General features: G+C 36.6%; 2 protein-coding genes across 2 annotated transcripts in view; one reads left to right on the top strand and one right to left on the bottom strand.

Moving 5' to 3' along the window:
- The window catches only part of LOC103505389 (RISC-loading complex subunit tarbp2-like), a 27,701-nt gene continuing 8,090 nt past the window's right edge, over nucleotides 1-19,611 (bottom strand). The window contains exons 5-6 of the mRNA XM_008469720.3: nucleotides 4,353-4,464; nucleotides 1-742 (exon numbers count right to left, since the gene is read on the bottom strand). Coding sequence (XP_008467942.1) covers nucleotides 603-742; nucleotides 4,353-4,464 — 252 coding nt within the window. The 3' untranslated portion in view covers nucleotides 1-602. The remainder of the gene's footprint in view (nucleotides 743-4,352; nucleotides 4,465-19,611) is intronic.
- Nucleotides 6,444-8,562, top strand: LOC113465849 (post-GPI attachment to proteins factor 2-like). The gene is given in 3 exon segments (XM_026820735.1): nucleotides 6,444-6,652; nucleotides 7,314-7,848; nucleotides 8,323-8,562. Coding segments are annotated over 2 exon segments (744 nt in total). The 5' UTR covers nucleotides 6,444-6,652; nucleotides 7,314-7,343; the 3' UTR covers nucleotide 8,562.

Here is a 19,611-nt window from a genome sequence, read left to right on the forward strand (position 1 = left end):
TCAGCTCTACCATATAGCCCAATTATTTTCATTATTTTTAAATTGGATATTTTTAGACTCTGCTAGGACTCAAACCCGGACATCTTGCGTGCTAGGCCAGCTTGGTAGCAACTAGACTGGATTTTTCCTGTGAGCATTACTGAAGTCACCATGAATGGCAGATCTTACCACTGAGAGTTAACACAGTGTCAAGGGTTTTCTTTGACGTCACCCATTAAATTTACACAGGCCAGTATTTCTCAAGGTGGACTTACACGCTGAAGCCATTTGCACAAACTGGCTTGCGCATGCCGGTTTGTTCGGTTTGCACAAAACTGTGAGAGGAACCTAGAAAAAGTTTTTTTTTTTGACTTGTGCAATCTTCAAGCCTGCGTTCAGAAGTAACGATTTACTTGTGCAAACCGGATTGTGCAAGAAAGTTTGTGCAAATGGCTTGAGCGTGTAAACTCACCTTTAAACTCTGGATTAACTGAAAACTCTCTGTGGTAAGATCGTCAGATTTTCAAAGACCCACTTATTTTGAATTCCATCGGATTTGAAGTTCCAATTCATTAGAACCCACTGAATTTGAATTCCTAGTGGGATTCTGGTTTGGCCGCGGTCTATTTAGACTTGGTCATCAGACGTAGATATTCAATAGCGTTATGAGCAGCCACAGTTTTAGCCTCCTGCTGGGTTTTACCCTGGCCATGACATACAGCGACTGGATAGGTGGCCAGCTGAACCAAAGCTTGGAATTGACCTGTGGAGTGAAGAAAAGCGATCGAGTTAGAACTTTGGAAAGTTGAAACAGTTTTAGGACGAAAGAGGGTTTATTGTTTCGAAATCGGAAATAGCTAAATATTTTGGAGTTGAGGCGTCTCCACTAATTTCAACAGAGATTATTACCCATTGGTGGAGATGAGACATACACGAGTATCCAGAAGTCCAGATATTTGCATGTAGGTACCTACGTACATAAATCATGTTCAGCAAATCATTCAGTTGGCCCCATGGCCATCTGGAATCAAACAAGACGCATTTAAACTCTGATTGGGGTAAAAAAAATTCATTTCCTTGAACCTCAAAGGTCACAAAACAGTCAATAACTCAATACCTTGAGCGTCTACTACGAAATTTTTGTTGAATTTCCACCCGTGTTACTCGGGTGGCGTTTTCTTTTTACCTGGAATGTTTTTCTGGTGAAGACTTGAACAGTTCTCTAGGAAGTAAAATGCTGCAATATTAACAATGAAAAGGAGGAGGCTAATACTGGCAGTAGGTACATGAGACTTGAGTTTTCACTCATGGAGAGATAACATTACGTTTGGTAGCCTATTATGTACATTGTACATAGGTAAATGGCCTAGTTATGTACATTGTACATAGGTAAATGGCCTAGTATTTACATTGTACATAGGTAAATACATACGAGTAGACGAATAGTAGTTTTGTACCTAGGTCTAATAATAGGTAATTAGGTAAATAATTATGTACACATATGAGTAGATGAGTATACAAAAGGTAGAAATGTTGCTAATAGAGAAAGGAAGAGCTGGGTAAAAAAAAAAAAAAAAAAAAAAAAAAAAAAAAAAAAAACTTACCTACCTACTAAAATAATGGGAATGATAATACCCCTATTAATGTGTAAGAGTTAACAATAGCCCGTCCCTAAACCTTTTATTATTACTATTGTAATTTAATAAAGGAAGGACGGGCTAAAAAGAAAGGAAAAAAAATCCAGGAGTTCAAAAAGTAAAAAATCAACGAAGAGGTACATACAAATAGTGTTTAAGCATTTATCTGGCTTTATAAATGTGTTAATATACTTACTTTGAATAACATGGTGACGACGTCAACTGCATATGATAATGTGAACGAGATAATTAAATTTTAACTCTTCATACCTATGTAAGATTTGATAGAGGGAACTGAAAACAACGGAAGTCTTAAGGTAGAAGCAAACTACCATCACGTCACGTGAACTCTTGGGGAGTCACAACACGTGAGCTCACGTGACGTGGCTGTCCTGAACGAGATCACCTACAATATCATAGGAAAACTTTGAACTAGGTACATCTTTCTGACTTGGGAAGACAGAATATTACTTAGGAGAAAGCCGGCAGTCCCGAGAACGAACCTCCGTATTTGTTTAGGACAAATGATCGACTCCTTCGTAGAAGCGAAAATGGTGCTCTTTGAATCAGAGACATCGACTTCGAATACACTTCTAGCTAAATGCCCTTTTATTCGAAGAGAGAAGGAAGACAGGATAGGAGAAAGTCAACCTTTCCGAGAACAAACATTATCCGTTCGGACTAAAATCCGCCCCGTCTTTTTTTGTCCCATATTAGGGTAAAACCCCCAATGGCCGACACCCTTAAGGAACTTTTTCCATAAAAACAGCATTATGAACTTAATACCACCTCTAATCTGAAGATTTTTTGTGGAAATAAATAAAACATATTGTATTTTAGTAAGAGACATAATTTTTTTATTGAAATGTTGCTCAAAAAAAATTAAAAAAAATACTTTTATGGAAAAAGTCAAAAAAGAGAAATGTTGAAGTCGCCGACACCCAATTTTTTCAGTGGCCGACACACCATTTGCAGGAGTGGTTGACACCATTGTTGACACTGTGTGATTCGTTGACACCCTTCACTTATGATCACCTAAAAGGTCTTTTCGTGCAAATGGTGACCTTTTATCCGACACACCATTTGCAGGAGTGGTTGACACCATTGTTGACACTGTGTGATTCGTTGACACCCTTCACTTATGATCACCTAAAAGGTATTTCGTGCAAATGGTGACCTTTTAGGTGGGTATTTGCAAATATTAGAGAGCTATAATAAATAATAAATTAGTAACTTTCTATTTTTCGAGATGTTTATAGGTATTTATTTGCATTGGATGTTCGAACACTTTTCACTTCTACCTATTCCATAACAATACTTTATTGTTACCTATCATTTTAAATTAAAAGAAAAACTTCAATCTGTCAAATGAAATGTCACGGCGAAAGAAATACCTCATAGCCATTTTCAACAGGATCAAATCTGTCATTCATTAAAAAAAAAAAAAAAAAAAAAAAAAAAAAAAAAAAATAGGCATTTTTAAAAAGGACAAAATTTGCCTTTCATAAAAAAAAAAAAAAAAAAAAAAAAAAACTTTCATTTTATACTCAAAACCTATCGTAAATCTAATGAAATAAAGTAACTTCCCTATTTATTTCGAAAAGGAGAAGTGAAGTTTCGTTATTCCATTAGATGTGCGATATCATATCTTTAGTGGGTATCACAGCATTACAATCAGCACTCAGCTCTACCATATAGCCCAATTATTTTCATTATTTTTAAAATGGGTATTTTTAGACTCTGCTAGGACTCAAACCCGGACATCTTGCGTGCTAGGCCAGCTTGGTAGCCACTAGACTGGATTTTTCCTGTGAGCATTACTGAAGTCACCATGAATGGCCGATCTTACCACTCGGAGTTAACACAGTGTCAAGGGTTTTCTTTGACGTCACCCATTTAATTTACACAGGCCAGTATGACTTACACACTGAAGCCATTTGCACAAACTGGCTTGCGCATGCCGGTTTGTTCGGTTTGCACAAAACTGTGAGAGGAACATAGAAAAAGTTTTTTTGACTTGTGCAATCTTCAAGCCTGCGTTCAGAAGTTACGATTTACTTGTGCAAACCGGATTGTGCAAGAAAGTTTGTACGAATGGCTTGAGCGTGTAAACTCACCTTTAAACTCTGGATTAACTGAAAACACTCTGTGGTAAGATCGTCAGATTTTCAAAGACCCACTTGTTTTGAATTCCATCGGATTTGAAGTTCCAATTCATTAGAACCCACTGAATTTGAATTCCTAGTGGGATTCTGGTTTGGCCGCGGTCTATTTAGACTTGGTCATCAGACGTAGATATTCAATAGCGTTATGAGCAGCCACAGTTTTAGCCTCCTGCTGGGTTTTACCCTGGCCATGACATACAGCGACTGGATAGGTGGCCAGTTGAACCAAAGCTTGGAATTGGCCTGTGGAGTGAAGAAAAGCGATCGAGTTAGAGCTTTGGAAAGTTGAAACAGTTTTAGGACGAGAGAAAGAGGGTTTATTGTCTCGAAATCGAAAGTAGCAAATATAGGATTTTTCGCGCCCGGGGCGAATTGAACCGCGACCTGGCGCTTAGAAGACAGACATGAGGCCCTATAATTTGACAGAGATATTATTGTTTTGAACCAATTCTTGGTTCGTATTCTCTTTCTAAAACTGTCGAATAAATAATCTTTTCTCCTTGCTAGAAATCAAAAAGTTGGTCTAATAATATTCAGATAGGTACGAGTATCTCAAAAAGGTTCTTCTTACCTGATAGGGACTTGTCTTCGATTTCAACAAACGTAATCTCAAACCTCTGATCCTGACTGATTTCATGCAAGTATTGAACCGGATCAAAACCCTTCTGATTGGAAATGTTTTGCTGAAAGAACAAAAGAACACAGACACATAAGTTTAAAACATCAAATGTCAGCAAGGAATGGAGAAGTCTTCAAAATGTCGCGATGGCAACAACTTCGAGAACCACTGGTTTACACTATAGATAAAACAACCATTGGAATTCTAAATACTTAAATAGATAAACAGGTACAAGATGGAATAGATTAGTTGCGCTTACTTGGGTGATGTTTCAAAGTCAAGCCCAAAAAAAAAAAAAAAAAAAAAAAAAAAAAAAAAAAAAATCAATAAATGATATGTTCTTACCATTATAATTATATATCTCACTCTGATTGTATTTTATCACTTGCACAAAATCAAGTTTTACATAGGTAGTTCAAAAAGGCTTCAAAAGGGAACCAACTTAGCCTAGATAATAGACTTGTCTTCTTTCTTGGATGTCTAATTTGAACTTCATTTGCTAAAGAACAACCTTATAATAACACTGGTCACTGCTTGTTTGTGCCAGTTCCTTTGGTAGCAATATTCCACGGACGTGACTTCTGCACAAGTACCATGTTCTTACCATTATAATTATATACCTCACTCTGATTGTATTTTATCACTTGCACAAACTCAAGTTTTACATAGTTGAAAAAGGCTTCAAAAGGGAACCAACTTAGCCTAGATAATAGACTTGTCTTATCTTTCTTGGATATCTAATTTGAACTTCATTTGCTAAAGAACATTACAGTTTACAGAGCAGTTATACAATCAAGTCAATAAACTTTTCCATCTGCTTAATACCAGTTTCATCCACAAGTCAGGTATGTACCTAGGTGTACAGCAAGTCAAGCCTCTTGCTTCACTGAACAATCAATGACTCTTTGGATTGGGAGATGTTAGTGCCCTACTTATTTACGCATTGAAAGCATTCCCAGGGTAACTCTAAGGAGCTAGGTGTACAGCAAGTCAAGCCTCTTGCTTCACTGAACAATCAATGACTCTTTGGATTGGGAGATGTTAGTGCCCTACTTATTTACGCTTTGAAAGCATTCCCAGGGTAACTTTAAGGAGATGCCTATAGATACCCAGTGGCTCAATACTCTCAAGAGGTCCTAGACGTTATTTAGTAGTCGTGAGCAAAGTACTAGCGGTACATACCGGCAGTTCCTGGTTCGAGTCTGGGCCCATTGGGCCAGGACCCATCCCGGCTAGATTGTTATTCGGCATATTGTTCTGTACCGCTGGAGCTCCAATTGGTTTGATCATGGTGTGCATCATCTTGCCACTCACGAAGAAAGCACTGCGGTTTAGGTCAAACTCGTAGAATTATTCGACTTTGCCGACAAATATAACAAATATTTGCAATTTTTTTTCGAAAATTTCCACAAAACTTTTTTATTTTGGCAAAAGTTTCCGATTCGGCGAATTTTCAACGAGCACAAAACTAAACATTACACTGTTGTCAGACGCTTATTCGTTCTCAGTGCCGCCCCTCGAAAAATCAGTAGGAATGTTTTTTTCATTTCAAAATCAGAGAAGGGGATTTTTTTTCACCCATTCTAATATTGCCCAGAAAAAAAGACACATCAGATAGAGAGGAATTTGGAATCTCTGGATGACAGACCGGGAATTTTTTTTTATGTTCTTCAAGGCGTGCCTCCGAAAATATGTGGTCCGAAATTATGTACCTATGTAGAACATTAATCGATGAAAAAAATCATAATAATATTATCTAGGTTTCTGCAAATCTGCATTCCGTTTCCTGGGTCAGAAATCAGAAATGGAAATCCTTTTGAAGATCGCCACTGACTCAATGAGGTAGGTACACCTGACAACACTGTTTCAAAAAATGTAAACAATTTTTTGTCCCGCGAAAAATTTGAAAATTTGCATTTTTTTGATTTGTCAGGATCCTAATCCTAGATGGACGGAAATCTGAGAGCTCCACAAATAAAAGTAAATCAAAAGTACCAAGTTGGATGTGTTTTTTCAAGAATACTCGATACTAATAAGCCTAATCCTAGATGGACGGAAATCTGAGAGCTCCACAAATAAAAGTAAATCAAAAGTACCAAGTTGGATGTGTTTTTTCAAGAATACTTGATACTTCTGAAGAAAAATGTCTTTGGGAGCTGTGTTTAATTGATCTCAGTGTTTGCAGAGAACAAATTTAATTATGAGTCATCCAATTCTCCCGCTATGGTGAGGGCAGGGGCCAAATCAATAAAGTAAGTAGTGTTATAGGAGAAATTAGATTTCATTTCTCTCTCCAGATATAGTTTATTTGCTGGAGAAATAAGTCAACACAACTTGTCCAATTGTTAGTACCTACTAATTGTTTGTACACTATCAATTTTTTGGACTCATGTGAAAATTAAGTGCTGTTTGTTAGAACTAAGAAGCACTAAAGATATTGCTTGATTATAAAACATTAAATAAATACATCAATCTGCAAATCATCGCCATGGCAGGACTGCATCAAATTGAGACATGTTTCTGACGAATGGTCACATTTCAAAAGTAGTGTTACAGCCTGTGGATTCCTTACTACAGTAATTAATTCTCAGTTGTGTGTGTGAGGTTGGAGTAAGATGATTTCAAGGTATGAAGTGAGTAAAAAATTGGTGGAAGCAAAAGTTTTCCATTAAGGTCAATCCAAGTTTAATAAAATTGTCTTACATTCTATTCCTGTCTGAAATTTAAATCAAACTCAAAGCTCATTCCCTGTGTTGAATATTCATCCTCTCCAGTCTTCTAATACTGTTTGACAGTTTAGGCATTCTAACAAGTTTTTTTTTTGAGAGAGAGAGAGAGGGAGGTAGAGAAATGTGAATCTTGGATCTTGAAGGAGTCCTTTATGGTTTGCCAATTTTTTTTTTCTTCTTTCAGGCTTGAACAGTTGGTTTGGTTTCATGGATCATGATACGATATTCTGATTATTTGCCTCTGCACAACTACGAGAAAAATCCAGGTGGACATCTATTAGAATTTTCCTTGGGAAAGTTGGCCTATGTTACTTCGGCCTTACCACTAGGCAGTTTCCTTTTCTGTGTTATTTGGTCATTGGTGTACAATTTTGAAGAGGGGGGGGGGGGTGGCTGAGGGTCCCCCCCCTTGAGCTTCATTTATCTCCTTTACTGTTTTGTATACTAACAATAGTGTTTTCCCACATTCCAGGTTCCAAATTATTTACCCTCAGTTTCTGCAGCTATAGGAAATTATACATTGCAAAGGATTGTATTCACTTCTGCTATTGTCCTTCATACGGGACCAAGGATCATCTATCTCTTAGCATATCAGGAATATTATCGTGAAGTGTTAAAAAGAAGATCCCTGTATTTAGCACAAATTGCTGCACTTTTAAATATTATTGAAATTGTTTCCCTGTTGGCTCTAACTTTAGTGCCATCTGCTGTAAATTATCGTAAGTTGATTTCTTTTAACTTTTAAATATTATTTACTCAAATCACTTAGGTACAGTAACAGGTATGGTACACCCTCCTATTTAATGCCTCTTCCCTTCTTCATTCTTTCTCTTTGAAGTCTTCCTCAGCCTTATCTCTCTACCTCAACTTATTCAAGCTGCTCCTCTAAGCCATCAGAAACTACATGAAAGTAGTAGCACAAATTGATTACTTAGTACTGTACATATGTACATAGAAGAATTTGGAGCAGATGTCTGTAATAAAATGTATTTATTTTGGTGCTTTGTCCTGCCATCATTGCACATAATAATCATTATGTTTACATTGCAATAATTACTTATAGAAATGAAAATGATAACGAATACTTCTCACATTGGGTTATCATTTTCATTTCAATATTTCATGTTACATGTTACACAAAGTTACTGAGTCCTCCATCGAGACATTATGTTTATGTTTGACTATGTTTCCAGCAATCCATGAGAAATGTTTCATCACATTCATCCTAACCTCCGAAGTGTACATGATAGTCACCTGTTGGATTTACAAGAAGGAACGTCAGCTCCCATTCAACAACCTAGAGAGTCGCTCATTCAATTTGAAACTCAAGTGTTTCGTCCTCAACATATTTTGCTTTTCAATAGCAGGGTATTGCTTCCTCCGACATAATGCCTACTGTGAGCCAGGAGGTAAGAGAAACATTTCGAGTTGATTTTGTTATTATGGGGTTGTTGTTGTTGTTGTTGTTGTTAACGTCTGCTGCTAAGCTCACTCTTCTTCATTATTATAATATGGGGTCAAGTGGATTGCATTGTCCCACTGCAGGATGTTAAAGCAAGACTGTAGTAGTAGTAGTCCTGTCTTGCTGCAGGAGAATAAATTGAGAGAGAAGCAAACCACATGGGTGGCTGTATGGGAGGGCACCCTGGCTCGTATGGTAGACTAGAACACATCACATGTCTTCCAGCACACTCCATTATTCAAGGGTTTAGGTTTACCTTACCACGCAGATTTCTTATTATTAAAGAAATACGAGTAGGGTGTCCACGATTACAACAGGTGTCGGCGATTGGGGGTTTTACCCTATGTATTTAAGATATCTATCATCAAAAGTAAAGATATCATCAAAACAAATCAAAATCCCAGTCTCATTGAAAACCAACAAAAATTTAATGAAAGAACTTGGTGGAGAGGTTTTGTGAATAGTCGACCTGTTCCACCAAACAGAACGACTTACGATATGTATGTATGTAGGTATTATGTATTTATTAAACGATTACATTTTCTTGGAATTTTCCGACCCTCCGATACTGAAGAGTGCTCACCAGAAGATAATTGGAATAGGGAGTGTACTCTTAAATGTAACGCGTTATTTTCTTAAACCTCCTCATTATGGTGTCAAAATATTTGTCATTCTTGTAATACGCCTCTCATACTGTATGAGAATGTATAAAAAAACACCACCATGGATTTAAATAAATGTTGAGCCCTAGATTTTTTATACGCTCAGCTTAAATAACACATTTCGGAAGGCATTATTTTTCATTGGTAAGGTAGATTTAGAAGAGCCATCCTAGTTCGCTTGGAGAGTGGTGAGTTCGATTCCCGCCCGGGCCGGATTTTATCCCGGCTGCCTCGGTGGCGTAGTGGTCAAGACGCTCGCCTGGTAATCAGGAGGGCGTGTGTTCGATCCCAGCCGAGGTATGGAATTTTATCCTCATTTATTTGAGAATTTCACCAATTATTATTATTATCCCGAACGGATAAGATTCGTTCTCGGAACGGCTGACTTTTTCCTATCCTGTCCTCGTTCTCTCTTCGCTTTCTTGACCATAGGACCTCAGCTGTTACAGTCCTTCATATACTGATTTTTTTTTCTTTCTCCAGCAGATATAAATAAGTAACCAATAAAAGCATTACAATTGGATTTTAACTTTACGATATTATTTGAAACAATAAATTGAATTTATTTTCAATTTTTATTTGTGCTTTTTCCTGAAGGAAATCGTCACTTATGACGTTGAATATCTTTGACTTACGTTATCAACTTTGTATTTGTAATTTTTCCTTGGATGTTACTTAACTTAAAACTTAAAATTCAAACTTTTTAGAATATCTTTGACTTACGTTATCAACTTTGTATTTGTAATTTTTCCTTGGATGTTACTTAACTTAAAACTTAAAATTCAAACTTTTTAAAACACAATTGTAAAAGAAATATTGACACATGACCTCCTTGTTCCACTGTTCATTCCAGTAGAATGTAATTAGGACTCCGTCCTAATTACATTCGTGTATGATATCAACGGTAAAATGTCCTCCGTACTTATATCGAAGAATTGCAGCGTGCAGTTTCGATAAGACTGGATCATCTGGGTCAATCATGAGCTTATTATGAGTCCAACAAGTTCGGTTCTTTGGTCGAACGCCCTCCTCTTCGCGCAACTCGTTTCTACTAACGCGCGATAATTCAAATGTACTCAATTTTTGGTGTGTTAGCGGTTTATGGGGAAACAGTGACTTATAAAGATGATAGGACCTACTCGGCTCTCTCTCTCTCTCTCTCTCTCTCTCTCTTTTCTTTATCTCTCTCCTGTCTTTATTTCTTTCTATCTCTCTGTCCTTATCTTGCTTTTCTGTCTCTCTCTCTCCACTGCTGACCTGGGGAAAGCTTGATGTCTTTTCTCTCTATATATATTTATGTTATCTACATATCTATGTATAGTTTTATATGTGCATCTATATGTTCATTATATTCTATGTGTATTTGTATAAGTTTCATTCTTTCTTTCTGTGCTGCAGGTTGCCGGTATAACTGTATATTCATTTTCTTGCCCATCTCCGTTCTTTTGGAGCCTTTTCTTTTATTTAAACAGGTCTTGATTATTTTCCCATAAAATGTAATGTGATTAGAAATCAAATATTATAAGACCTTGTTTATAATGCGAGAGTAAAGGGACTTTTCAGTCCTACGCTGGTAGTATAAACAAGGTAGGTATATTCTATTCTATTATCATAGTGGCCGATGGGGGGTGACCTGAGTATAAAGCTGTGTTCACAGTTGACGGCTATGTGTGGACACAGCTTTTTATTTTCGAGTCCCGAAGACGTTTTGAGGATTTGAGTTAGTTTAGTGATTTAAACTGGGTACCTTCCTATACGATCGATATAGACAGCTTAGTTGTGATGGATGTCAGTGGGTTCCATGCAGTGTTGCCAGATGTACGGTAATTCGGGAGGATCAATCTGGCAACACTTGTAGATCGCTAAGGGCGTCACCCTTCTTATGATTGTTTAATGTTCGGTGATATTAATCTCGGATCACATTGTGGCTAAACTGGACCAAGCTTTGAAGTCGCTCGGATTGTTCATGTGTGTTGAAAGATGGCTGCGAGCGTTTTCTAATATTTCCCTTGGTAATGTTTTACCAACAAGAATGACCATCATCTCCTGAGAAAGGGTTTAGTTTTCATAAGATCTCCTTAAATAAGTACGAAGTGTTTAGTTTTCCACTCTTATTGGAAATGTTGTGCTGTGTAAATATTCGTAATACCTGTAAGGATTAAAGACACGGAAAGACTACAATGTTTTTATTGCTATTCTCCTAAAATTCAACCCAACTTGTTATACTCCACAAAAATAGACAGTCCCCAAAAATCTTTTCGAACCAAAAATCTATCACATTAGGTATCTTGAACAGTTAAATCCATGACTTTTGATTTAACGAAGTTTGATTAGACATTATAGACCCTATCAACCTTTTGTAGACCCTAATAATGTCCTATATATTATCCTTTTGTAGGCTCTTTTGACTTTTTGTATACTCTTTCATTCTTATGTAGATCTTTTCCACCTTTTTTGTTCACCCTTTCAACTGGTGTTATACCTTTGTGTGAGGTATCGGATCTTTCCACTATTGATTGATTCTTTATTGACATTACAGACAATTGATTACCAAAGAAGATAAACCTTCTTTAGGTCTATAGCTTGGAGTTCTTGAAAATCTTGAATTTCGTTTGGTGAATTTAGAATTCGACAGAATTTGTCTTTTATCTATCTGTTAAAGGAGAGGAAAACCTACTCAAAGAGTAGGCATAGGCTAGACATATCTGTCGACGGAGAATTAGAAAGAAAGAGACGAGAAACGGGAAGGAGGGACCAAAAGAGACAAAAGGTAAAGAGGCATACAAGAGGGAAAAAGGACAAAGAATGAAGAAAATACAGACAGACTGAGAATGAAAGAGGGAGAGACGGTTAAAAAAAACAGAGATAGGGAGAGAAGAATTCAGGAGAAGAAGAAAAAGGAGGAGGGGAAGAAGAAGAAGGAGGAAGAGGAAAAGGGGAAGAACAAGAAAAAAGAAGAAGATTAAGAAGAAAAGGAAGGGGGAGAAGAAGAAGAATAAGGAGGAGGAAGAGGAGGAGGGGAAGAAGAAGAAAAGGAGGGGGGAGAAGAAGAAGAATAAGGAGGAGGAGGAGGGGAAGAAGAAAAAGGAGGAAGGAGGAGGGAGAATTTTATTCCTGGGGAGTTTCTGTCACATCTCTTCAGCGCACCTTGGGTCACCCGCTTCTCTTTTCCTCCCCTCATTCGCTTCCCTAATCTTCCCCCTTCCCCTCCCTTCCATCCCTTTTCTTCCCCTACATCTCTTATGTCCTCCCTTCTCGTCCATCCTTTATCTCCTCTTCTACTCTGTCCACATCCTCTTCTTCTTCTTCTTCTTCTTCTTCTTCTTCTTCTTCTTCTTCTTCTCTTATCTTCAGCTATAATTTCATAGCTATTATTTCATAGCTATCATTAATAGAAAGCTATTATTTCAACAGCAAAATATTCCTATATTAATGCCACATCAACTTGCAGACTATGTACACCTGGTCACAATAGATCTAAAAAGGTCGCAGTGATAAAATTGCATAACCTCTCACAAGAGAGGAGCAACCAGACTCATAATAAATAAAAAAATAAATAAAATCTGTTTTGTCCGTATTTTATCAATTTTATTTCTTGATTTGGTACATTATACCTGTTTGAGATCTCTTGTTCCAAACATTAGCATTGCTCATTTAAATGAGCAATGTTTTCTTTTATCCATTTGTTGAATTGATGCATAATAGGTACCATCTCTTCATCAGGCGTTGTTCTTTGAACCAATTAGCAGTGCCTTTTAGATTAGCAATGAGATCAATGGAGACTTTTGTAAGAAGCAACATTGAGGTACATAGGTAGATAGAATAATAGATTATGACACCATTAGATGGTTTTTCGGTATTAATTTCTGCAGCAGTAGATTCTCTGCTAATTGCTATAACACTTTGTCCAGTTTCGCTTTGTGGCCTTCAACTTCAATTTGATACCTACTAACTATAGATATTTTTATATCATGTATTTACCTATCTACTAGGTATAGTATGTTTGTATCATTTACATATTTATCACTAACTTCTCGACCTTATGTTTTGACAATAATTAATTATTGTGATTTATTCACAAATAATTCTGCAACATGGTCGCTAATTCGTTAAAGTCATATTTGCTGAATCTTTTACTTGATGGTCCTTCTGAAATGGAATATCCTTATTTTTAATTAATTTATTTTATTTTATTTTATTTATGGTATAGGTATCCCCATGGGGTCGGATCAGATACCCCCCACTGCACTTTAAATTAATATTTTCCTACATAGTTTCGACACTAAAAAAGGTCTATCTAAGGATACCCAAAGAAAAACGATCAACATATTTACCCATACCACAACAATCAATATTGAAAGAGTTGAGATTAAGACCTAATATTTACGGTATAGGCATTCATTGGGGATTTAGAGGGAAAGATTATAATAACCCCCTTTTGTAATCTTTCCCTGAAAACCTCACTAAACCAAATGAAGCTTACGGATGGCTGATGATCTCGAAAAATAACCCCCTTTTGTAATCTTTCCCTGAAAACCTCACTAAACCAAATGAAGCTTACGGATGGCTGATGATCTCGAAAAAAAAAAAAATGAAAGATGTTATTTTTCGCTTCTTTTCCCCGTTTATTAGACCTCAAAATCGGTTTATAAACATAGAACCTAAGTAAATCATTTGATAACGAAATCACCCGAGAAATATGGGGAAGCGAAATCTGGTGAAAAGGATGAAAGAGAATAATGATAATCTGCGATGAAAAGAGAGCATAGAGAGGGGCTCCTATTTTCTAATGAAATCAGAACTCAGCAACCGGAATAGAAATTGAGAATGCTGAAAAAAGGGGTGATTTTTTTTTTAAGTTAGAGAGAAAGAGAGAGATAGAGAGTGAGCACTTTAAATTAATATTTTCCTACATAGTTTCGACTGTAAAAAAAGGTCTAACTAAGGATCCCTAAAGGAAAAAGCTTAAATCTGGCATAATCAGATACCCCCCACTGCACTTAAAACTAGTATCGTAGGTATTAGGTAGACAACCTAACTAAGAATTCCTTTAAGAAGATAATATAAGATGCCTATGTATACCTTCCTGGTCCTATGATATTTGTCCCATTTTCTGCAGTTCAGTAAGAAATCTTCCTAGCGTACCTATTTGTTAAAATACTATTGGTTCGGTGAACTGTAGAACTCAATCAAGAAGCTCCCCTAAGCCCTGGCGTGTCTCTCCATGCAAAGAGTTCCCTGAGTTGAACGGACAAATTTGTGTTAGGTATTTTACATGCTTTCTTACGAGTAATTTCATTAAAACGTATGAATGATTCGATTTTGATTAGGGAAAAAAGTTCGGAAGGAAAATATGTATTTATATTTAAAAATATAATAATTTAAATAAAGAAAGGCGGAAGAGATGAGGGGAGGCAGGAGAAGTGAAGGAGGAAGAGGAGAAAGGAGTGTGAATCGTCCAGAACTGAATCCCCTTTCATCCTGTGAAAGAATGTTCACAATATCCTATAGTAAAACTAGTCAAATATGCAATGGGTATTACTTGTAATAATTAGTAATGTTAAATCAGAATAAGGACAAAACACTCTACTCGAGTATTTCCTACTGAAGTCCTGTTCCCACCTGTCGTGAGTTTCACCCGATTTTTTACCGAATGTCCTGTAGGCAATGTAATTTAAATGAGAGTGTTCCTATACTAATACTCTACACACGACACGATTTTTTTTTTCTTTCGAACAATTGGGAACGGTACTTAGGTAGGTACTCATGTTTTTTTGATTGAAGCCGCTGTCTTTTATTCCAGGCACTTACCTTTATGCGAAAATTCATCACAACAATCATTGGTAGCTCAATCAGCGCGGTAGACTTCGAATCCGTAAGTTGATGGTTCGATTCAGCGTGGAATAACATTTCCGACATCCATTCATGCTTATTAGAAAATTCTTTCCCTCAAATCACTCACTTTCACTTGCTCACTCACTGGGACTCAACTCACTCACAACTCTGAAAAGAGAGACAATGCTTGGATAAGTATGACTTTGACTATTTTGTTTTTATTTATTCTTTGTTTGTTGCAACTTTCTCTCTCTCTCCGTTCCTTCTCCTAATCTCTTTCCCCCTCATCCTCTCTTTTATCTATCTCTTCGTGGCACCTTCCTCTTTCTTTCCTCCTTCCTTCCTAATATCCTGATTCATTGGGAATTTTATAAAAAAGTTTGTTTCATACTTATACTTACGTTTTTCTCTTTTCCGGCTCGTCGAATTGAAGTGACTTTTTGAGCCCTTTCATTATTAAGGTGGGGGAGGATGGTAACGACTTTTGGAGAGAAAAAAATCAAAGGTGGCAAACCTCTCCTAGACAACGTGGTAGTAAAAACATTACGAAACTCAGGTAGGTAAGTTGAAATTTGGCAATATGGATAATGTTTCTGTTGGGTCATTAAAAGTAAACTGATTTTTGATTATATCGGGCCTAAATTTAAACTCCTTTTCATTAATGTTTCTTCAGCTCTAATTCTCTCGAAGTCTATCCAATTCTGGTGAAATTTGCTTTCCTTAGACCTATAAGGAATCTGCAAGATTAAAGATCATGCGATTGTGAAAAACAAAGTGCCCATTTCCCATATGCGTGTTACCCTTAATGGCCTTAATGCACTAAAAATTTTGTAGTGTAAAGTGTGTAGAAAGTAATTTTGAATCTCAGGTAATTTTGAGTCTCTATCATTGGAAGCATATTTTGTGTTGAATCTCGAGTGGTGGATGTGGTCGTTTCGCAATAGTGGATGTAGCCATTTTCGCTTTTCCAATTTCTCTTCCAAGTGCTTGGACATTGGGCTCGTTTTGCTGTAGTCCTTTGATCCTTTGTCCTGTTTGAGTATGATTTCATTTCCTTCTCGTGTAGTGTCTTGAGGGTCGAATTGTTCACTGGTACTTTAGAAGGATGCTCCTTTACCGCTGAAATTTTGATTTGTTTGGTGAGAGGTACAATAATTTGGAATGCATTATTTTTTCTAGTTTGATTTTTTTTTCTCGAATGTTTGTTTTCAGTTTAGAATTCTGGCTATAAAATGTTTTTTGGGGATTTGAATTTGGCCTCGCAAAAATATACCTGAGTAACCGTTTTATTTATTTGGCTGAACTGACACCTGCCAATAACTACTTATTTTTCTGTGAGGTTTGAGAGGTGAAGGAAAACATCAGTTTGTGACTTATCAAAATCAAATGAGATTTGGCTAGGCGCCTGCCTAGGTCGCGGGTTTGATTCCCGTCCGGGGAGAACTTTATCCTAAAGGTTTTGTTCTCCTATCCTGTCTTACTTCTCTCTTTGATTTCGGAACAGTAAGACCTCAGTTACAGTTCCCTCTAATAAAAAAAGCCACCCTAGTTAGCTTAGTTAAAAAATCCCTTACAGTCCGTCCATCAAATATTTCACCACAACAATAAATAACAAATATTTACGTTATTAAGTAGGTAGGTACGTTAAAGCCATAAAGGTGAATACTTTCATATCTTGAAAAGACCTAATGAATGACATACCTATTTTTATTTTTACATTTCTTTAATTTCTTCTCCTAATGGGTTAGAGGTAATAATAATTATTTTCATAAACCCTTTGTGACCAGGTACATTTGCATAATAATTAGGTGCATATAATTGAGTCCAAGTTTTTCGGCTTTGTGCTTGGAATACGGGGTACACTCAGCCTTACAAGGACAATTGAGTTGCTACCTCATTTAATAGTGGCATTATTACCAAAATACCCAAAATTAAAGGAATGACAGGATTATGGTAGATACAAAAGACTTGCTGTGATATCCACAAATACTGCGAAGAAACTTTCAATTTAGGTACCTAATTCTTAATAAAACTATAAAGTAAGTAAAGAGTACCTTCATGAATACTATATCTAAATATAAAAAATTCCTTGTCCTTGCTTCTTCATGAACTACATCACTACAGATAATATGGTATAGAATAAAATCAAATTATCTCGACTTCTGAGTGACACAGTAGATAATATTATTGTAATTTGTATCGAAAATTAAATAAAGGCCGCCATTTTGACGAAACGTAACATCCCCCCCTATAGTGTTGAGTGATAAAAATTCCTATAAACAAGGGGTGCACACATCAGGGAAATGTCTTCGAATGTACAACAGTGTACGTGCCTCTTCTCAGCAATATAGGGATGATACTATAGGATGAGGGTGAAATAGGGAGAGCTCCCCACTTTCTGACATAGGAAGAGGAAGTGCATGACTTTTGGAACATCTGACAACAATAAGTATAATTATTTACAATTTATTTATTTATTTGTACAATACTCGTATTATGTGTTACCGAAATTGGACTGCCTAGTTCAGTCAACAGTAGCTATAGGTACTTTGTATACCTATAAATGTAGAAATGACAATATTTTTGCCTTTGTTTCATTGCTTATCGTGGAAGCTCAAAGATCGATTTTTTGATAGAAACGATCTGGAAAAGAAGAAGGAATACAGTAGGTAAAGGTCCCTCAACATATTTTGACGAAACGTAACATCCCCCCCTATAGTGTTGAGTGATAAAAATTCCTATAAACAAGGGGTGCACACATCAGGGAAATGTCTTCGATTGTACAACAGTGTACGTGCCTCTTCTCAGCAATATAGGGATGATACTATACTAAAGGATGAGGGTGAAATAGGGAGAGCTCCCCACTTTCTGACTTAGGAAGAGGAAGTACAAGACTTTTGGAACATCTAACAACAATATACGAGTAATTATTTACAATTTATTTATTTGTACAATACTCGTATTATTTGTTACCGAAATTGGACTGCCTAGTTCAGTCAACAGTAGCTATAAGTACTTTGTATACCTATAAATGTAGAAATGACAATATTTTTGCCTTTGTTTCATTGCATATCGTGGAAGCTCAAAGATCAATTTTTTGATAGAAACGATCTGGAAAAGAAGAAGTAGGTAATACAGTAGGTAAAGGTCCCTCGACATATTTACCCTCGGAATGGCTGGCTTTCTCCTATCCTGTCTTCCTTCTCTCTTCGATGTCGGGACGATAAGACCATAGCAGTTACAGTTCCCTCTGTTAAACCTCTTAAAAAAAGGTAAATAAAATAAAAAAATAATAATAAAAAAAAATCTTACCCTATCGACGCTTTGTATAGTGGATGCTGGACATTTTGTTCATTTTCATGGTATTTTATATGGGAAATTAATCTTATAATAATAATAATAATGTAAAAGAAAAAAGCTTAGATCTGGCCTAACCAGATACCCCCCACTGCACTTTAAATTAATATTTTCCTACATAGTTTCGACTGTAAAAAAAAGGATCTATCTAAGGATACCCAAAGGAAAAAGCTTAAATCTGGCCTAACCAGATACCCCCCACTGCACTTTAAATTAATATTTTCCTACATAGTTTCGACTGTAAAAAAGGACTAACTAAGGATACCCAAAGAAAAAAGCTTAAATCTGGCCTAACCAGATACCCCCCACTGCACTTTAAATTAATATTTTCCTACATAGTTTCGACTGTAAAAATGCATACTACGGGATGGGCATGCTACGACACAGGCCACAAGCGTCTAATGTAGCAGTTGTTCCATTGCTACGAAATAAAAACGGCGTTGGAACACTCATCTTTAAAAAAAAAAAATAAAAAAAAAATAGACTCTTGAGTGGAAGGTAATCACTAGGTGAGGTTAACGTCGGAGGCATTCTCTACCACCTAACCTTTAGAGCTCAATTATTATCTGGTCACACAGTGGGGGGTACCTTGAGCTAAATGAGGATAAAATTACATACCTCGGCTGGGATCGAACCCACGCCCTCCTGTTTACCAGGCAAGCGTCTTGACCACTACGCCCCGAGGCAGGTTATCTTCATTGTTTTTCTGTTCGATCTCTTTCTGCCTTTCTCGTCTCTGAAGCTTCATCATTCCATTGGGTATACATATATTCTTCCAAAATATAGGGACCGAAAATTTTGGAGTGTAAATAATTTTCAAATCAAAGTTTCCTGCTTTCCTCATCTTTGCCAAAACTACCTTGAAGGTCAGATGCCCATTTTGATTTCCAATCTGCAAAAAATAGGTTTCCTGCTTTCCTCATCTTTGCCAAAACTACCTTGAAGGTCAGATGCCCATTTTGATTTCCAATCTGCAAAAAATAGAAAAAAAAAATGGAAAATTGAAGTTTCTTCAAAGCGAATTTTCTTTACCATTTTGGCACATCCAACTTCAGGTGACCTCTAGGATTATTAAGCGGCAGTCGGTCTTAATTTGTCACATTACTGGATCTACCTACCTCTATCCAACTATTATCCACTCATACGTATCTCTTCATTTGTAATTA

Source organism: Diaphorina citri, unplaced genomic scaffold, assembly GCF_000475195.1.
Source record: "Diaphorina citri unplaced genomic scaffold, Diaci psyllid genome assembly version 1.1 scaffold171, whole genome shotgun sequence".
NCBI classification, from domain to species: Eukaryota; Metazoa; Arthropoda; class Insecta; order Hemiptera; family Psyllidae; genus Diaphorina; species Diaphorina citri.